General features: G+C 48.0%; 1 protein-coding gene across 1 annotated transcript in view; it reads left to right on the top strand.

Moving 5' to 3' along the window:
* The first annotated feature begins 3273 nt into the window (after nucleotides 1-3273).
* BRINP2 (BMP/retinoic acid inducible neural specific 2) overlaps nucleotides 3274-19740 on the top strand; it is a 62333-nt gene continuing 45866 nt past the window's right edge. Inside the window, exon 1 of the mRNA XM_062193836.1 lies at nucleotides 3274-3542. Within this exon, the coding sequence (XP_062049820.1) occupies nucleotides 3274-3542 (269 nt within the window). The remainder of the gene's footprint in view (nucleotides 3543-19740) is intronic.

Raw genomic sequence — 19740 nt, 5'->3', positions numbered from 1 at the left:
TGCAGGGCGTGCAGCAAAGGCCATGGGGAATCTCTGGGACCATGTCTGCACGTTCTCCCCCCACCCATCTGTGCATTTCCACCTCACCGTGTTGGCTGCCTTGGCTTTCGGTGTCAAGAAGCTGCAATCTCCAAAATGAACATTCTCCCCCATCAATCTGCCTTTAAAAACCTAGAGCCATATTTTATGAGAAGAATTAATCACTAATGGTAGAGTTTCAGGCAATGTAATGAGCGCTTGCTTTTGTATTGTCAGTGCTTAGCATAGTCTCTGGCACTTAGGAGTCTTCCATTTATGTTTCTTCAATACATGAATATGTGAATGATTAAGTGAGAAGTATTTTTGGCATCCTCATCAGATTGCATCCATATAAAAAATGCCTACCCCTTTTAACTGTAAAGCTGACTCCTCTTTTTAGTTTGAAATCACATTTTTCCTCTGCAAAAGCATGCTTATTATAAAATACTTAGGGATTTTCCTTCCTTCCTTTTTATGATTTTCTTTTTTATATTTAACTTTTTAATCCAACTGGAACTAAGTTCCCAATATTATGTGTAAAATATTTCACCCCTATCCAATTAGACTGCAGTACCCTTTTCTCACAAACTACGTTCCTATATGTAATAAGGTTTATTTCCGAGTTATCTATTCTGTTTCATTGATCAGCCTGTCCCATTGGTGTGCCACTATCGCCTGCTTTAATTATTGGAATCTTAGGTTTTAAGACCTGGGAGGCAGGTACCGCCTTGTTATTCTTCCTTGCACCCTGCTCCTAACCAGTTCATTAGGCAAGGGTCTGTTTTCCTGCCTGCGCTGGCTCCTCAGCAAGCACCTAGCACCCAGCTTCTGGGAAAGCAGGCCTGGACGAGTCCTGAGACCAGGATGTCTGACACCCTGGCCAACTTTCAGCTGGGAGTCTCTAAGATAAATCCTTGGTTCCAGTCTCTGCATAGCTCCTTCACATTTCTCACTGACCCATGGGAAATCTGGGGGCTTTGTTGAACTGGAGCCATACCAGAGTGCCCTGTGAGTCTCTGGAAGGCGGCATAAATCAAGGGCCTGCCCCATACGGAATCTGGAAGTGCCAGGGAATTAGCATCCCTGCCTGGCTTCATCCCAGGGAAGCTGTCTTGGGCTTCAGTAGCCGGAGAAACGCCTTAAGCCACACGTTACGGGAGCAGGAGTTGGAAGTCATTCTGGCAACACTCTGAAGTGGTGCCAGTGCGGGGACATGGGCAGGACTCTGATAGCCGGTGCCAGAAGTTAAAGGCTGAAGGCGCGATTACACTTCCAACAAGGCCTGCGTACTGAACGGGGCCTTGCGCCTGCCCTGCGGTTGATGAAGGTGACTGAGCAATCCTTTGACAAAGCGCTGGAAACCAGAGACCCGGCCTCAGCTACGAGCAGCAGCTACCTCGAAGGTCAGGGTTGTCTTTCCTCCAGTCAGAGAGGGCAGGGCATGGGCTCATTCATCCCGTCAGGAGGCCCGCTTTGTGGCCGCGGGAGCTGGGGCAGGAGGATACAGCAGGGCGGCGCAGCCCTGGCCTTGCCCAGGGAGGAGAGGTGGAAGTAGGTGTGCACCTGTTTGCCCTGGTGCTCTGAGAGGGGAAGAGCACTGTCTGGTTTCCCATTCTCACCCTTCGGAAAGAATAGACCAGATGTTCGAAGTCAGGCCAGGTCTTCCATATGACCGGTAAAACCTCTGCTTGCTAGGGCCGACAATGAACCCACAGAGGGCAGCACGTTCACTCTGCTTCAGCGCAGCCGGGGCACTTCACACTTTTGTTTTTATTAAACTGTATTTAAAGTGTACACATTGCATGGATTTCCTACGTACAGATCCAGGAGCCTAGTGATGCTTCCCGCCCACGCTCCCACCCTTCCTCCTCCTCCCTCTCCTCTTCCCACTCTGTTTTTACAGAAATCTACGTTCAGTGTATTTTAGTAAGATTAACCCTACACCAAGTAAAGGGTTCAAGGAATAGTATGCAGAAAAAACTGTTCCTCAACAGTCAAGACAGGAGCTGTAAACATCTCAAAACGTCCACTGCGGGGCCGGCACAGTGGTCTAGTGGGTAAAGCCGCTGCCTGCAGTGCCAGCATCCAATATGGGCGCCAGTTGGAGTCCTGGCTGGTCCACTTCCGAACCAGCTCTCTGCTATGGCCTAGGAAAGCAGGAGAAGATGACCCAAGTCCTTGGGCCCCTGCACCCACATGGGAGACCTGAAGGAAGCTTCTGGCTCCTGGCTTCGGATCAGCACAGCTCTGGCTATTGCAACCAACTGGGGAGTGAACCAGTGGATGGAAGATCTCTCTCTCTCTCTCTCTCTCTCTCTCTCTCTCTGCCTCTCCTCTCTGTGTGTAACTCTGACTCTCAAGTAAAATAAATAAATCTTTAAAAAAAAAAAAAAAGTCCATTGCACTCCAGTACACTACAGGAACTCCACTGTGTGGGAAACAGGGTTGCCGTGCCCCTCACATCCAGTTTCTGGAACCAGCACATAGCCTGCAGTGGTCATGGAAGCACATTGAGTATTTTTGCCAGCAGAAGTCGGAGCAGGTGGTGGGCTTGAATCAAGGCCAGAAGCCTGGAAGCAAACCCAAGGGTTAAGAGTCAGACCCCCTGAGCTCCGGCGCTGGCTTTTCCACTCGCTATCCATGTGAACTTCAGCAACCGTCTTAATCTCTGTGAGCTCTGTCTTCTCATCTGTAAAATGATGACTGCAATGCTTCCTTAAAGGTTTGTTTGAGGAATTAAATGCAATGATATGTATTGAGCCCTTTACTCGGTTCTTAGAACCGAGTAGTTAGCAGGATGAAGGATTTCCAAATGGGCCCTGCCCCCTGTTTCTTTTTCTTCCCCCGACTTTAATTTATTTGAAAGGGAGACGGACACTGAGAAGGGGGAGGGGAGACTCTTCCATCCTCTGGGTCACCGTCCAAATGGCTGCGCCAGGCTGAAGCCAGGAGCCGGGAGCTCCACCCAAGTCTCCCATGGGGGCGGCAGGGACCCGATTACTGGCACCCCCACCTGCTGCCTCACTGGGTGCGCATTCAGGGGGCGGATAGGAGGCAGAGCCAGGACTTGATTCCAGGCACCTGATGTCCCAGGCTACTCCAAACGCCCACCCTGCCCAGTTTTGTGTGACGGTCCAGACCGGGGCGCCCACCTGAAATCACTCTTGTGCTTTTGCAGGTTCGGAGCCCTGGAGGAGCGGCGCAGAGGGGGAGAGCGTGGCGAGAGAATGAAGACACCAACCGCCCTGGAGAAGCATGAGGTGGCAGCGTGGCACTCGGCTTAGAGGGCTTGGGCCGGCGGCGGCGCCATGGGCAGCCCTGCTGGCCCTGGGCCTGCCCGCGTGGGTGTGGGCGCTCTCGGGGCCGGCGGCCGCAGTGGGCCCCGAGCAGCACGCCTCGTCGGCCGGTCAACCCCCGCTGGACTGGCTGCTCAGCGACCGCGGCCCCTTCCACCGCGCCCAGGACTATGCCGACTTCATGGAGCGCTACCGCCAGGGCTTCACCACCAGGTACAGGATCTACAGGTGAGTGGGGACCCGGCATGGGGTGGGGTTCCCTGTGCATGCAAGGTCTGGCTGATGCGTGCCTACCCCAACCTCCAAGCCTGCTGCCGTGCCCTCCGGCTGAGCTGGGGGTGAGGATGGGGAGATGGGCCTACCATGTTGGTTTTAAAAAAAAAAAAAAAGAAGAAGAAAACACACAAGCTGGCAAACCTGCTGATGCCTCCTGGGGAATTTAGCAAAAGGGTTTCTATTTATAGGTTGTGTTGCTTATAAATTGAGGACAAATCAGGCGCATGGAGTCAGCATGTGGCCCTGTTACCTTAGGATGTCAGAGCCAGATGCTGGGGCCGGGTTTTAACTAATGGGTTAGCTTCTTTAACGAGTTGTAATTGCTGAGACATGCAAATGAAGGGAGGGCTGCTCCAGGGCCTGCCGTGGAGGTCTGGGGAGGCCTGCAGAGTGGGGTCCTGGTGACAAACCTGCCCTCACTCTAGTCAACACCAAGGGCTCACCTGGGCTTGCCCTTGGAAATGGGCTGGACCTGCCCACCCCTTAGGCCCCGCCCAGGAGCTACAGAGCTCAAATACTTGAGACTTGCCCAGTCGATCTTTTTTCTTTTTAAATTTTTTAATTTTCTATTTCATAAACGTGAATTTACAAAGTGCAACTTTTGTATTGTTGTGGCTTCCCCCCCCCAAACCTCCCTCCCTCCCGTGGCCCTCCCCTCTCCCTCTCCCATCCCGCCCTTTATCGAGTTTCATTTTCAATTACCTTCATATACTGAAGATCAACTTAGTATATACTAAGCAAGGATTTCAACAGGCTGCACTCACACAACCGCACAAGGTATATGGTATTGTTCGACTAGTAGTGTTTTTACGTTTCATAGTAAAACACATTAAGGATAGAGATCCTACGTGAGGAGCATGTACCCAGTGACTCCCGTTGTTGATTTAACAATTGGCACTCTTATTTATGACGTCAGCAATCACCTGAGACTCTTGCTATGAGCTGTCTAGGCTATGGAAGCCCCTTGAGTTCACCAACTCTGAACTTTAGTCAAGGCCGTGTCACAGTGGAGGTTCCTTCCTCCCTTCAGAGAAAGGCGCCTCTCTCCTTGATGGCCTGTTCCTTCTGCTGGGGTCTTGTTCACCAGGATCTTTCATTTAGATTGTTTTTTGCCACCGTGTCATGGCTTTCCATGCCTGTGAGACTCTCATGGACCTTTTAGCCAGATCCGAATGTCCCAAGGGTTGATTCTGAGGCCGGAGTGCTGTTTTGCTGCCCAGTCCATCTGAGGCAGGATAAATCTGTCCCCTATTCCTGGCCCCTGGGCGAGGACCCTCAGAGAAGAGTGCTCTTCCATCGTGCTGGCCTCACAGCTCCCACAGGTGCCTCCTGGGGTTTAAAAGCCCCAGTGCACTCCACCCAGCTGCCTTCCTGTCATCTCTCACTTTCCCTCCTCCCCTTTCCTGCATCTGTAGACAACCCTGGGAGGTCCTGCAGAATTTCCTTTTTTTTTTTTTTTTTTGAATGCAATTATTTTCTAACTACAAATTAGCTACTAATGCAAAAAAATGGGAGAAAACATGAAGAAACACAGAAAAAGATTTAAAAATCACCTGTTTTCCAGCATCCAGAGTTGCTACTGTTAATATTTTGGTGTGTGCATCTGCACCCATATGAGCATACTAATGGCTTCTTGCAGGACTTAGCCCTCGGCATGACTTATGTGAATTACCTTATTTAATCCTTACAACAGCTCTAGACTGGCAGAACAATTTTTCTCCCCCTTTTTACAGATGAGGAAATTGTAGTGCAGAGAAGTTAAGGACTCGCCCAAGGGCTCACAGCTGGTAAATGTGGAGCCAGGGTGAGCTTATGGCTCGGCAGACAGCAGAGTCCAGGTCTGTATAAAACACATTTAGAGACCTTCTTCTGAGAATTTTTTTTAAATGTCCACAGTAACCAGGTGCTCTGTCTAGGTTAGTACTGGGTCTCAGGTAAGTGTCCAGAAGTGTTCAGCACTCGAAGAGTCTCCAGTTACAAGACAGCTATAATCGATGAAGCCCAGCCACCAGGTTCACGGTTGCCAGCCCGGGAGGCAGATACAGGGGCGGGGTAGGAACTTTCTGGGCCCACACGTCTAGAGCAGAATCCTGTCTTCAGGAGCAGTCTGCCATCGCTCCTTTCAGCCATGTCCCTCCCAGTCTACTTTGATTCAGCCGGATCCTTTAAGGGGCTGTGGTTCAGAGTCCTTGCTTTGGGGGCTCTGGTCCTTGACATCTTTGAAACACTACCTTGGGAAACTACCTGGAGCTACGGAGGCAGAGTGGCCAACCCAGCCTGGGAGTGGCTGAGTTAACACTTGCTCAGGTGACAACAAGTGCATCCAGGAGGCAGGGAACAAAGGGTTAACCTGGCTTTCGGTAAACACAGAAGAATCTAGACATAGGCCTGCACATTTTCTATAAGGCAAACAGAGTGAGCCTTTTCTTGGATGAATTTCTTTTTCCATCCCTCCCCCCCCCAAAAAAAAAAAAAAAAAAAAAAGGGAAAATTCACTCTGGAATATGTTTAAGCAGAGAATCCTTCCAACTCAGTAAAATAAGATTTAATTTAGCTTAGACTTTTTGGTTTACCCCAGACCCCACAGAAGCAGGGATTTCATCAAAATAATTTTTTAAAACCTGGACGGGAGCTGAAGTCAGACCTGGGAATCCTGACACCACTATCCACTTCAAAGAGCATTCAGAACCAGAGGGAATAAACCATCTGCTTCCTCTTCCCCGTTATGGATTTTCCTTCTCGTCAAGGCCCAGGCCCAAGTCCGGAGGGCCTGGCAGCCAGTTAAAGCCTGGGCAGCAGCTCAGGGCCGGCCCGTGGGGATTGGCTCTAATCGCCGCTGCACCACCAACCGCCCTATCAGTGGGTAATGGTTTTCTGATCATTTAATGTGACAAGCTCTTACACTGTGCCACTCTGTTTCTCTGGGGTCGGTTACTGCACATGAACCTGTCGTTGGGGAAACAGGAACCGAACGGAGCATTCTGATCTGTGGCCCTTCAGTGGGTGAGGCGGGAACGGCCTCACGCTGCTGCTCCTGGAGCATTCTGGGAGGTCTGCCATTCCCTGTTAGGCATAAACAGGGTCCCAGGGATACCATGGGGCTAGACATTCTTCCAGGGGGATGCGCTCTCATGCCCTCTGCTTTTCTCTCTAGTGGCGACTTCTCTGGCAAGTTGAAGGCCTTGCCTACATAGACTAAAGCAAGTCACTGAAAACTGGTAAAACAGACCTGCAGGGTCATCTCCCAATTCCCATCTTGTCATGCAGAAAGACAAAGGGAGAGAGAGTTTATCGAGAAATCGTAAGGGCTTTCTGGGGGAAATACAGGGTCTCAAAGAGAATCGGTGTGTCATTTCATTGTTTTAGAAAGCTTTTGGTAACTAGAAGTCAAATGGTCTTCACACGTACCTTTCATCTAAGATAGCGGATGGACGGACCCTGAAAGGGAAGAAGGAGACTTTCCGATGGAACTGCAGTTTTTGGGCAGAATCACGTGTGAGAGAGACCCTCCTTCCCTTCTAAAAGTGGAACAGATCGTAACTACTGCACAGCAAGATTCTTTTTTTCTTCTAAAGGTTTATTTATTTGAAAGAGTTACACAGAGAAAGGAGAGGCAGAGAGAGAGAGGTCTTCCATCCGCTGGTTCACTCCCCAAATTGCCACAATGGCTGGAGCTGCGCTGATCAGAAGCCAGGAGCTTCTTCCAGGTCTCCCACACAGGGGCAGGGCCCCAAGGATGTGGGCCATTTTCTACTGCTTTCCCAGGCCATAGCCTAGATCGAAAGAGGAGCAGCTGGGACTTGAACTGGCGCCCATATGGAATGCCGGTGCTGCCTGCTATACCACAGCACTGGCCCCTGTCCAGCAAGAGTCTAATACTGTCAGAGTGTGCTCACGCTTTGAGAGGGTAACTGGTTCTGGAATAGCTCCCGGTCTCTTGAACCTGGAGACCCTGGAGATCGCTGCTCTCTCTGTTACAGATGTGTATTCATGTAGGCGTGGGTACTTATGAGGGAAAGTTCCAGGTGGCCAGGGTTCTAATGCTGAGCTGCAGTTGGAGAAGCTTGGGCAAATTATTTAGATTTTTTGTTCCTCAATTTTCTTATTTGTAAAATGGGGACAACAATCCTGCCCACCTAATTGATTAATGTGAAAATTAAATGAATTAATTGATGCAAAGCACTTAGAACAGTGCTGGAGAACTATTGCCTATTGTTATTAGATTGTTCTCCATGAATATTAGCCTATACAAGAATGGGGATGAGATATAGACCTTGAGTGTTGCCTTTGTTACAACATCTGCAGAGGGGGAGCCTGCATTTGAGAACTTCCCTATATTAGAAGGGGGAATATTATCATTCTCTTGCTTTCCTTTTCAAACATATTAGCCCTCACTTCTCACCCTCACTTCTCACTCCAGCTCTTTGTTGGGTGACAGCTCAACCGAAGACTGATTGACTCTTCTCTCGAGTGCATTTGTACTGGCCTCACCGGCTGCCAGAAGGAGCAAGATGATTCCAGCAAATATTGGAGTTGCCATGGGCTAAGCTCTTGCTCCTAACCTTAGAGATTGCTTCCTGAGCCTGTCTTTCACAGGATGGTCCTCCAGAGACCAGTCTGTGACGGCTCGCTGGACTCAGGCATGAAACCCACAATCTCAGAGTGGCACTGTTAAGACAAAACAGACAATGGACTCTCTGGGTAAGCCCCCCCTAAATAACAGAATGCGAATGGACTTGGGCATCTCGCCTAGTTAGGGCAAGCTTTTACATTCTATTGACTAAATTCTCAGCCTGTCATATATCCCTGTCAGACCAAGATCTGCGCAGTCAGCCCACGTCTCAGACACCATCTCTTATCTTAATAGACTATTGGGAAGAACTCTCTGGGCAGAGATCCTGTCTCCGGTTCCATTTGTGAGCCCTCCTCCATTCCACGCCCCCACCACAATCAACACTTAAGCGACCGACCTCTCATAGAAGCCCTCAGAGGCAAATCAGGGCTCTTAGGGTCTGAGACAGTGAGACAGACCTGCTCAAGGTCAAAGGGGCTGCCAGTCACAGCCAGAAATAGCACTCAGGGCTCCTGCCTTGGAGACTCCAGCTCATTACTCTGGTCCACGCCACTTCCCCTTGACTGGTAAGTGCAACTTCATCATAGCACGCAGCCTAATCAGGCACCTAAATTGAGCTGATGCAAATGTAAATATGGTTTCTCGAAACACTCTAGCAGTAATGTTCCATTCTCTCTTTGCTACAAATCAAAGTAATGAGCAGTCGAGTTTTTTTTTTTTTTAATTTCTTTTTGTATTAAGGTTTTAATAGAGAGATAATCATGGGATTGGAAAAAATCCAAACTGCTATGATGAAACACTCAAAACTCAGAGAATAAATTAAAATTAAGAGAGAAAGTTAGAAATACAACAGAACAATGAGGGTAACGGAGGAAAGCAAGGCGAGGTCGTATTCCAAAATGCTCACCTCCATCCTTGTCACCTGCATTTCTGACCACCTCATTTTGGAAAGGAAGTGTCTGGGAGATAACACCGGAAGTCTTTGGGGAAGAGAACAAAAGAAAACGGGAAAAATAAAATTAAATAGAAACCTTTGTTGACGACAGAGGACATCACATCTCAGGGAGAGTTTGAAAATTCTGGAACCAAAGTAAAACAAAGCTGGACACGAAGGGAATAGAGTAATCGGATGAGGGGTCCATGGTGGCAGTTAACAAGGCAGGGGAACTTTCTGGAGTGCCAGGCCAACAATCCTAGAAAAAGGTCATGTGCAGTTCATCAAGACAAAATATGAGATTCCTCGATAGCTTCGATATAAGGGCAGTGGGCAACAGGAAGCAGCAGCTACTGGATCCCTGGCGCTGGGCCTCCTGTGGTCTGCAGAGCAGCGGTGGTGGGCTTCCCTCCCCACCCCCGCCCCCGAGCTCGAAGCAACACAGGCCCTCAGGCATCACCTCGACCTGCTGATCAGAATCTGCGTTTTGACCAGACAAGCAGAGTGGCATTCAACCTTAAGGGGTGCTGCCCTGGAAACCACTAAGATTTCAGAGGGAAGCAAGAATGACCAGGGTGAGAACAGAAAGGAGTCTGTGCCTGGTGCATCCCCCGTGATGTACTTCAGGAGCAGAGAATACGGAGAGGAGAAGTTAGCAGTTGAAACAGCAGTCAAGGTGGGGTTAAGTTAGGGGTCATTACCGCTGAGGCACTGAACGCATAGGAGTAGTTAGAGCAGACAAGGCAGGAGGGCCTAGAAGCAGCCTGTGGCTGCCTCCCGGGAGCTGGGGAGGTGAGGAAGCAGGGAGCAGCTGCAGAAGCAATTGTAGGAGGAGCGCCAGAGCTGATTTGTCATCTGGACCACGTCTCCCCGACTAACAAACACTGATTTGGATAAACAGCGAACCCTGGGAGAGGCACCATCGCCAATTAAGAGATCACAGTCCTCATAAATAAACGGCAACCAAAGGCAACCTTTGCCGGCCTTTGCCTGTCTAGGTAAATCCCAGTGATTGCGCGGGTCTTCTTACAGTCGTTATCATGCGGCTGCAGGGCCCTGCGAAGCAAGCCAGGGTTCTCCGGCGAGGGAGGGGGTTAGCAGAGCCAAGAACAATCAGGGCCTGGTGCACTGGTTGGTCTCCCCACGTCTCACTCGGTTTACATTCTGACTGCAAGCGAGTTCGTCAGGACAGAAGGAGAGAGGGGAATGTCGCACAGACTGGTGCTGCGATTCATGTTAGAGCCAGATTAGAGAACCTAGAAACGATGCACCTGCGGTTCTGGTCACAGGCGTTATTTCTCAATTTTCAGAGGCAAATGGGCAGGAGAGGGAGGGCACGCTCTGTTTACAGGTTGCTTTAATCAAGAGTCCAGTGCTAGTACTTAGCTGGCAGGGGATACACCGTGATCACGAAGAGTCCAGTGCTGGCCAAACATACAGCCCCTCTGATGTCTAAGACGCTCATCTGAATTGTAGATGTGGTATAAGGTTTCTTAGATCTTCACCAAATGGCTGTCCTTCCAGAAGGGTCTAAAGGATGGGCTTCAGTACAGCCTTGTCCTTGTGCAGAATTCTGTCTCCACGTCTGGTCTGAAAACCTGCCACACCAGCACAGCAGACCTGCACAAAGCCCTTGAGTACAGGCAATGAGCCAGATGTAAAAGTGTGCTGTGTTCTCAGAGCAAGGCGAAATAACACATAAACAAACAGCTACAGTCCAGGAGCATAGCAGAGCCACATCCACTCAATTCAATAAAACGTTTTGAGGGCCAAGTCTGTTTTTATTCCTCTAGATTCTGATAATAAACTAGGGTGAGGCGGACACACTTACTGATGCGTCAGAATGTAGAGACAAGTACATTTGGAGAAAGTGCTAAACTCCTTTGTGTAGGAAGGTCAAGGAAAGTTGGAGTTGAAGGTAGTGTCTAGGCAAGTCCTAATGAATACCTGGAGACTCCCCAGGTGGAGGCTTGTGGAATGATGCTGTAGACACTGGAGCAGTCTGTCTACCGGCACGGAAGCACAGATGCAAAGCCGGGTCTGAGCAGCCAGCTCCATGTGTCGAATATGAATGTCAACGGGGCATTCCTGTGTCTCTCTCTCCCCTTCCGTACCCTGTGCGTCCAAGATGCCAAAAGTATCTTTGGGACACTGATGTCTTTCAGTGTGCAGTTTCAACACCCCCTTGGGGAGGGACAGGCTGTTCTCTAGTGTTAGGGGTACATAAAACCAGGTGATGATAAAGGTGTATCTGGAGAAGGCAGGACCGGGGCGATGCTTCCATTTCTACTGTGGAGAAATGAATGGAACACTCACCTAGTGAGTATACAGTAAGCGGTACTTTAAGGTCTACTGAGACAGCTGGGTCAAATAAACACCCAGCATCATTTAGACTTAACTTTAGGTTAAGCTTACTAGACCATGCATTTGCTTTCTTGCTATTGTCACAGGTGTGAAATTATTTTAAAAAGTTCGTTGGGAAAATGAGGGTAGGCATTTGGCATAGAGAAGCCACATGAGATACCTGCGTTCCATATCAGAGTCCTGGCTCCCACTCTTGATTCAAGCTTCTTGCAAATGAGCACCCTTGGAGGCAGCAGGTGATTGTTCAAGTAGTTGGGTCCCTGTACCCATATGGAAGAACCCAAGCGCCTGGCTTTAGCTTGGTTCAGCCCCAGCTGTTGCTAGCATTTTGAGAATGAACCTGAAGATGAGCAATCTCTGCCTCTGTCTTTCTAGCTCGCTCGCTCTCTTCCTGTCAAATAAATAAAGTTATAGACTGCTTATGGAAAAAATGAAATGAGAAGCTAAGTTTATTTCAATGCAGAATAGTTGAAATCCATGACAAAAATTTTTTTCCATAATATGCATTTTCCATGAACTTTTTGAGGACCTCCCCCATATTTATGGGGCCTCTCCTCTGTGCAATTTCAAAAACATCTCTCATGAAGGAGCTTGCCAATTTCTGGGCTCTAGAGCAGGCTCAGAGATCAGCCCAGTGTGAGTGACAACCTGCACACCAGAAAACTCATTGGAATGTGACACCCCAGGAGCTAGGGAGGGGAGGTCTTCTAATACATCTTTAATACATCTCAGTGACTGGTGGGCATCTTTGCTCCATGGATGCTCGATCAGAATGAACTCTGACACCTGCCCCAAGTTCTCCCAGGGCACAGTGATTCCTGCCACACATTCTTCCATGTCTTTGGGACTACACTGTGACCTGACATACGGTTACAAAGACAGTCCGAGAAGTAAACATAGGAGGATAAAAATGTGCAAGCCAGGAAGGGAGTGACCAAGAAGACCAAGGGGAGGAGGCCAGATCAGTCATGTTTTCAGAAGAGATTCAGAAGAGAGATCTGGAGTCAGTGAGGCAGAGAAAAAGAGGATTAATTTTTGGTTCAAGAAATTAATTTTATTCATGAATGAATTGCTACTTAGAGACGTGTAGATGCATCGTGTGGAAATTGTCACGACTCAGATCCAGGAGGACAGGGACACTAGCCAGTCACATGGTCCTCCCCCCACTCCTGCCCCTCTTCTTTTCAAGAAAAGAGATTTTTCTGGGACAGGAATTCTCAGGTTTTTTTTTTCTTTATTCAGCTTCTGCCACATTGCTCCTACCTCTGAGCTTCCCACATCTCCCACAAGGGAATTATTTCAGTACGTGGTGCTCAGAACAGCGAGTGAAACATGGCACGCATTTCTTCACCTGCCATGTGTTTATTGAGGACCTGTGGGTGCTGGGCACTCCATGCGTGCTGGACACAGGTGGCGGTACCCTTAGGGAAGATGGGTGTGAGCAGGCAGTTAGAAGCAGGCTGAGGTCTGTGGCACAGAAAAGCTGTGTGAGAGCAGCTTGGTTCCAATGCCAATCACCCACCTGCCCCCCAGGATTAGACAAAGGTCAGATTGCTTGCAAGGAGCTGAAGTGAGTCGGTTTCCTGATGAATGTGTGAGCCTGGGTTGGAGATGGGGACTCCAATACCACTCACTCCCACCTCAGACTGATGGTTGCTGGCTCTCGCTTGTCCATCTGACAGAGCTCCCAGTCTTACGTGATGATGCGATTAACAAGCAAACTGTGAAGAGGAGGAGACCAGCGGGGGAGTTGTCCTTTTGAGGTCATGTCCAAAGACAAGAGCCCTTTCTGATTAGGCATCTCGGTACACAGACTCTGTGTGGTCTCGCAGCATGGGCCAAACAGCAGGCTCTTACCAATCACTCCAATTTTGTTACAAGAGTAAGGAGACAAAATAGATGGCTCTGAAGGAGGCAAGAGTTGGTTAAAGTTTCTATTTAACTTATGGAAAGTAAACAAGGAACTCCCTCTATACTATTAAATATTAATGACATTAATAAAGGGTAATAACATGTATATCGAATTCTCATGTGTTCAACATTGAACTAAGTACCTTGTCTACACTAGTTAAAATTATTCTAGTGAGAACCTTATAGCACTGTGTTGTATGTACACCCATGCTATGGATGAAGACACTAAGTTCTAGAAGGTATCACACAACTGATAGGGAAAGCCAGCATTCAGCCCAAGAGATGGAGACCTGGCCATTCAATGATGATTATTCAACCCTTGGTTACCTGATCTTCTAAGAGAAGTGATGCTTCCAGTTGTAGCACCTGTACTGTTTTCCCCTCCCTTGTGGCATCACAGCTGCACTTTGGGATACAGAAGACAGTTCTGGGGATGGGAGCTGGAGGGTGGCTCATCCCACTCAATGACCCTGCAGTCCTCCTGTTTCTCCATTTGAATTCTCCATCTGCACTTGGGCTCTGAGGAACCATGAATGAGAAGAAGCCTCAGACGGATCTTCCTGAAATACTTTACCTTCAGCAGATTGTCTCTGGGTTGGCTTTGCCTTGCTGGTGTGTTTCTTCAAGACTGCTGTGTAAATTGAATTTCTATAAACTGAATCCTTTACTGGAGGGACGCTTACTGAGATGCAGTATCTTTATTTCTTGCCTGGCAATGACTTTTAAAAATTAGGTATTAGGTGAGTTCTTAGCCTCTGCCTTTAGGATCAGGTTGGTAATGATTCATAAACACACATCTCCGCTTGGGCGTGTCTTATACTTGTATTTCAAGAAATAGCTTTTTTTTAAAGATTTATTTATTTGAAAGTTAGAGTTACAGAGGGAGAGAAAAGCAGAAAGAGATGTTCCATCCATTGGTTCACTCCCCAATTGGCTGCAAAGGCCGGAGCTGCGCTGATCTGAAGCGAGGAGCCAGGAGTTTCCTCCAGGTCTCCCTTGTGGGTGCAGGGGCCCAAGGACTTAGGCCATCTTCCACTGTTTTCCTAGGCCACAGCAGAGAGCTGGATTGGAAGAGGAGCTGCTGGGACTTGAACTGGCACCCATGTGAGATGCCGGCACTTCAGGCAGTGGCTTTACCCACTAAGCCACAGCACTGACCCCAAGAAGTAGTTTCATAAAGCTGTAAGAAACCTTTGGTACTGCAAATAAGTTGTTTATTGGGCTGCCTTGCAAATTTGGGATGTTTTATGGTGACAGTATACCTCTGGGACTGTCACTGTTATCACTTCCACAGCACACTGCAGTCAGATGAGGGAGTGAGAGAGACCCTAAGGCTGGGACGCGCAGGTCTGTCGTCTGGATTTCTAGTTTTGGCTGTGGGCTGTTGAGGGCTATTCTGGTGAAGTGTGTTTGGGGGATGAAGCGGGAAGCTGACGGGGCTCCCCTGCCTTGGGATTCCCCTCTGCATTTGGTTAATGCTCCTTGATTCTGACACCCAAACCAGGCTCTCCCTTCAGCCCAGAAATGTGTCACTTTCCTCCACTTCCTATGCAGAGCAAACTAACTCTGCATATTAGGAAGAGCAAGAACTTTCACTGGGCTGACAGAGGCCCTAGTGGGAGAAGAAATGAGGTAGGCAGAACCCGCACCACACCAGGTCCTTTGTTATGAGCTCCAGTGCCAAGAGAATTCTCATTCTCCTCCTGTGCCAGGAGAGCCTGTGTTCCACCTTGGGGACGTGCTAGTGACGGAGGAGGGACAGGAAGGAAGACACTTTGGGGAGCGTTTGCTCCTGCATCCAGAGGCGTGTAAACACCCAAGATCCCTCGACTCAGACTGCATGGCTGGTTTACTGGTAACAGAGGTAAACGTTAGTGCAATAAGCCAGCCTCCTGCTGGTTTTGTATACATTCCAGACTGTGAGTCTGATAAACAGAGGGAGAGGAAGGGAGTCTGTGTAGGTCCTTGAGTGTTGGCCTGGTCCCTGGAGAAAGCCAAGGGCAAGTGGGAGTCAATACAACAAAAGTAACTCTGGAGATTGATACTGTGTGCTTTTGCCTTCTGCAACTACTGGGAAGAGCTGTGTGCAGTTTGGCACATGCCTATCTAAGCCAGGCCAAAGGATGAAATCTGAGAACCACAGATTTATTAATCTGGGACAAGAGACCAGATTTCCAAGGCAGCAGCATCTGGCTGTGCACGGAAGGCTGACAACAGGAGAGGGGGATCAGAACCCAGTGGTGACCAGAGCTCTGAATATTCCCCATCTAATCCTGACTCCGTCAACCCCAGTCAACCCCAGAAGGCGGCCAGATGTGAGATGTTGATGGAAGCTTAGTGTCCATTGACCAACTTAAAAGTCAATACAGCTGTTTCTGAGATGGAATTGTAATTTTTTCCCCCCATAACTTCCACTTGCTGGTCCTGGCTGGAACGACGGGGCTGCCTCCTCTTCTCAAGTCTCTGGGTCATGGAAGCCAGCGGTCATTCTCCCTGCTTCTTGGACGTGTTAGCATTCTGTTACTTCTGTCAGAGCTGCTGCTCGCTCTCCCCCCTCCTTCACATTCTCTCCAAAGCTGCCCTTGTTCTTTTCCCCGTAACTCTCCCCTTTCCTTCTTTCTTCACAAAGAAAACGCATGACATTTATTTTGAAGCAAGTCCTCCTTCCTAAACCCCTTCCGGCACCTGGGGAGCTTGCCTGCTTGCTCACATTCCAAAATGATCAAGAATTTTGTCACAGATCAATATCAGTTCCCCATGTAGAGCTGCTTGGATCGCACATTTCCCTCTCCACAGACTTCTTCAGCTTCCTACATTCTATGCAGCTCCCAGAGAGCCACAGTGGTAGTTCCAGGGCACGATCACACCTCGGGAATTGGGGTGATTGTGCTGTGAAACACAGGAATAGTGGACAAGAAAGGTTGGAAGCAGGGGCTGGTTTTGTGTTAAGTTTTTATCACATTGAGAGAATTCATGTTTGGTGTTGGAAAAACAGCTCTGCTTTTCCCCACAGCTTCTCAAAGAATTGCACCCACTTCCTGTTGGGTTGACTGTCGTCTATCTGGGTTTTGTTTCTGTGCTCTGGTAGTGGCTAGACCTGGACTCGGCTTGTGTGCTGTTAGGCTCAGCGCATCTGCTGTATTCTCTGCTGTGCTTCCTAAGGGACCATCCCCTGACTGCTGGAACTCCTGCTTCGCCCCACTCCCATCCTCCTCTCAGAACCATCTCCCAAACCCAGCTCCTCTCTTCTCATGGCTTCATTGTCTACCACTTGCATTTTTGTTGTCCTGCAAAAGTCCCCTGTAGGTGTCTCTAGCCAGACCCATCACGACTTCACAAACAGCCACTGAACATGACGCATGTCACTGAGCCCCACTGTTTCCCCCTGTGTCTCCTTGTCCCAGTCCCAGTGAGCATCTCCAGATTGACCCAGACCCAGAAGGGACCTTACAGTGGCCCCTTGTCTCTCCATATACCTTTCCCTCTTCCTCCAAACCTCTTTCCTCCTCTGCCAGCTGAGCCGCTACTCACCTTTCAAATGCTATAAATGCATTTTCCCTGTGAAGTCTTCTGTGATTTGTACAAATTCCCACCATTCTGCTCATGTATCTGCTACAGAACATGTTTTGTGCATTTGTTGGTTAGTTGCTTATCTCTCCTTGCTGTTCACATGTGTGAACTCCTCTCTTCTACCTTTGTGTCTCCAGCACTATTTCTGCCACATACAACAACATAGTCATCCCTTGGGATCTGTGGACCTCCTCCCCTGCAGACTCAAGATCCATGGATGTTCTTTGCACAAAATGGCACAGTATTTACAAACAACCTGTGCACAGCAGCCCATCTCCTTTAGTCATCTCTAGATGGCTTATAATACTTCACACAATGTAAATGCGCTATAAATAGTTGTTATACTATATTACTTAGGATTTAATAACAAGAAAGAAGATCTATACATATTCAGTACAGAAGCAATTTTTTTGAGTTGTCAAGTTTAATTTTTTATAATTTTTATTTATACAAGCTGAACAAATTTCATGTATTTCATATATACAGAATTAGGAACATAGTGATACTTCCCATTCTATCCTCTCTCCCATGCTCACACCCTCCTTCTTCTTCTCTTATTCTTTCTTTTAACTTTTGTAATAATCTCCTTTCAGTTTATTTTATAATCATAAGCTTAACCCTCCACTAAATAAAGACTTCAACAAAAAGCAAGAAGAAGAAAAACCCTGTTCCTCGACAGTAGAAACAAGGACTGCAAGCAATAATCACATATCAAAATGTCAGTTTTCACTCATGTACATTATAGTTTTTTGTACTCTATTAGTTATCACAGATTAGGGGAAACATGATATTTGTGTTTTTTGGGACTGGCTTATTTCACTAAGTATAATGGTTTCAAGTTGCATCTTTTGTTGCAAAAGACAGGATTTTATTTTTATTATTTTTTTTTAACTTTTATTTAATGAATATAAATTTCCAGTGTACAGCTTATGGATTACAATGGCTTCCCCCCCCCATAACTTCCCTCCCACCCGCAACCCTCCCCTCTCCCGCTCCCTCTCCCCTTCCATTTGCATCAAGATTCATTTTCAATTCTCTTTATATACAGAAGATCAATTTAGTATAAAGATTTAAACAGTTTGCACCCACATAGAAACACAAAGTGAAACATACTGTTTGAGTACTAGTTATAGCATTAAATCACAATGTACAGCACATTAAGGACAGAGATCCCACATGAGGAGCAAGTGCACAGTGGCTCCTGTTGTTGACCCAACAAATTGACACTCTAGTTTATGGCGCCAGTAACCATCCTAGGCTGTCGTCATGAGTTGCCAAGGCTATGGAAGCCTTCCAAGTTTGCCGACTCTGATCATATTTAGACAAGGTCATAAAAGACAGAGTGAGGATAGTAACCAATGATCCTAAGAGTGGCATTTACCAGGTTTGAACAATTATACAGCATTAAGTGGGGAAGAGGACCATCAGTACACACATGTTGGGAGTAGAGCCATTGGTGGTAGAGTAGAGGTTATGATTACAAAGGAATGAGGCCCAAGTGCACTAGACAGGGCCTAGAACAAAGGACAGAGTCATTATTAGAGGAGCTAAGAAAGGTGCTGTCTAAGCTACAATTAAGTTTTCTGATTGAGAGGCAAATAGATGGACCTGCCCTGGAGTCGAAGGATGCCCAGGTCAGAGCCACAGATCTTATTGGCTCTAAGCTGAAAAGCCCTTCACTCAGCCCAACTTCCAAAGTGACCACTGCAGCTGAGGGGATGGTCAAGTAGGGTCAGCAACATTGCAGGCAGAACTGTAAATTTCTTGTTAGAGATGCCCCCTGCCTTTACCTGGCCAGCTCTCCTCCCAGGCCAGCCAAGTAATGAAAGTCAACAGAGTGCCTTCCCCTAGGAGGTTCACACCTCCCTTAGGATATACCCCATGTGAAGAGATAGATAGGTCTGGGCCTCTGAATTTACAAGGCCTAAAGCCCACCAGATTATTATCAAGCCCCTTCTATCAGGTTCTATTTGCCTCTCAATATTTTTATTATTTTTTTTTACCATTGAGTGCTATTCCAATTATACACACACAATACACACACACACACACACACACACCATTTTCTTTATCCAGTCATCAGTTGATGGACATCTGAGCTGACTCCCTATCTTAGCTATTGTGAATGAGCTGCAATAAACCTGGGGGTAGAAATCTTTCTTATGCTGATTTCATTTCATTTGTGTGAATTCCCAGGAGTGGGATGGCTGGGTCATTTGGTAGATCTATTTCCTCCCTCCTTCCCTCCCTCCCTCCCTGCCTCTCTCTCTCTCTCTCTCTCTTTCTTTCTTTCTTTCTTTCTTTCTGACAGGCAGATTTAGATATATAGAGAGAGACAGAGAGAAAGGTCTTCCTTTTCCATTGGTTCACATCCCCCCCCCCAAAATGGCCACTACGGCCGGCGTGCTGTGGTCGCTGCACTGCGCCGATCCGAAGCCAGGAGCCAGGTGCTTCGTCCTGGTCTCCCATGTGGGTGCAGTGCCCAAGCCCTTGGGCCATCCTCCACTGCACTCCTGGGCCACAGCAGAGAGCTGGACTGGAAGAGGAGCAACCGGGACTAGAACCCAGGGTGCCAGTGCTGCAGGTGGAGGATTAGCCAAGTCAGCTGCGACACCAGCCCTGGTAACTCTATTTTCAGATTTCTGAGAAATCTTCATGTTGTCTTTCACAATGGCTTCACCAGTTAACGTTCCCACCAGCAGTGGATTAGGGTACCTTTTCCCCCACAACCTCACCAGCATTTGTTGTTTGTTGATTTCTGTATGAGAGCAATTTAAACTGGGATGAGGTGAAACCTC

This window comes from Lepus europaeus, chromosome 5 (assembly GCF_033115175.1).
Source record: "Lepus europaeus isolate LE1 chromosome 5, mLepTim1.pri, whole genome shotgun sequence".
In the NCBI taxonomy this organism is placed as follows: Eukaryota; Metazoa; Chordata; class Mammalia; order Lagomorpha; family Leporidae; genus Lepus; species Lepus europaeus.
The sequence above is the reverse complement of the archived record's forward strand: the minus strand, read 5'-3'. Positions and strand labels throughout refer to the sequence as shown.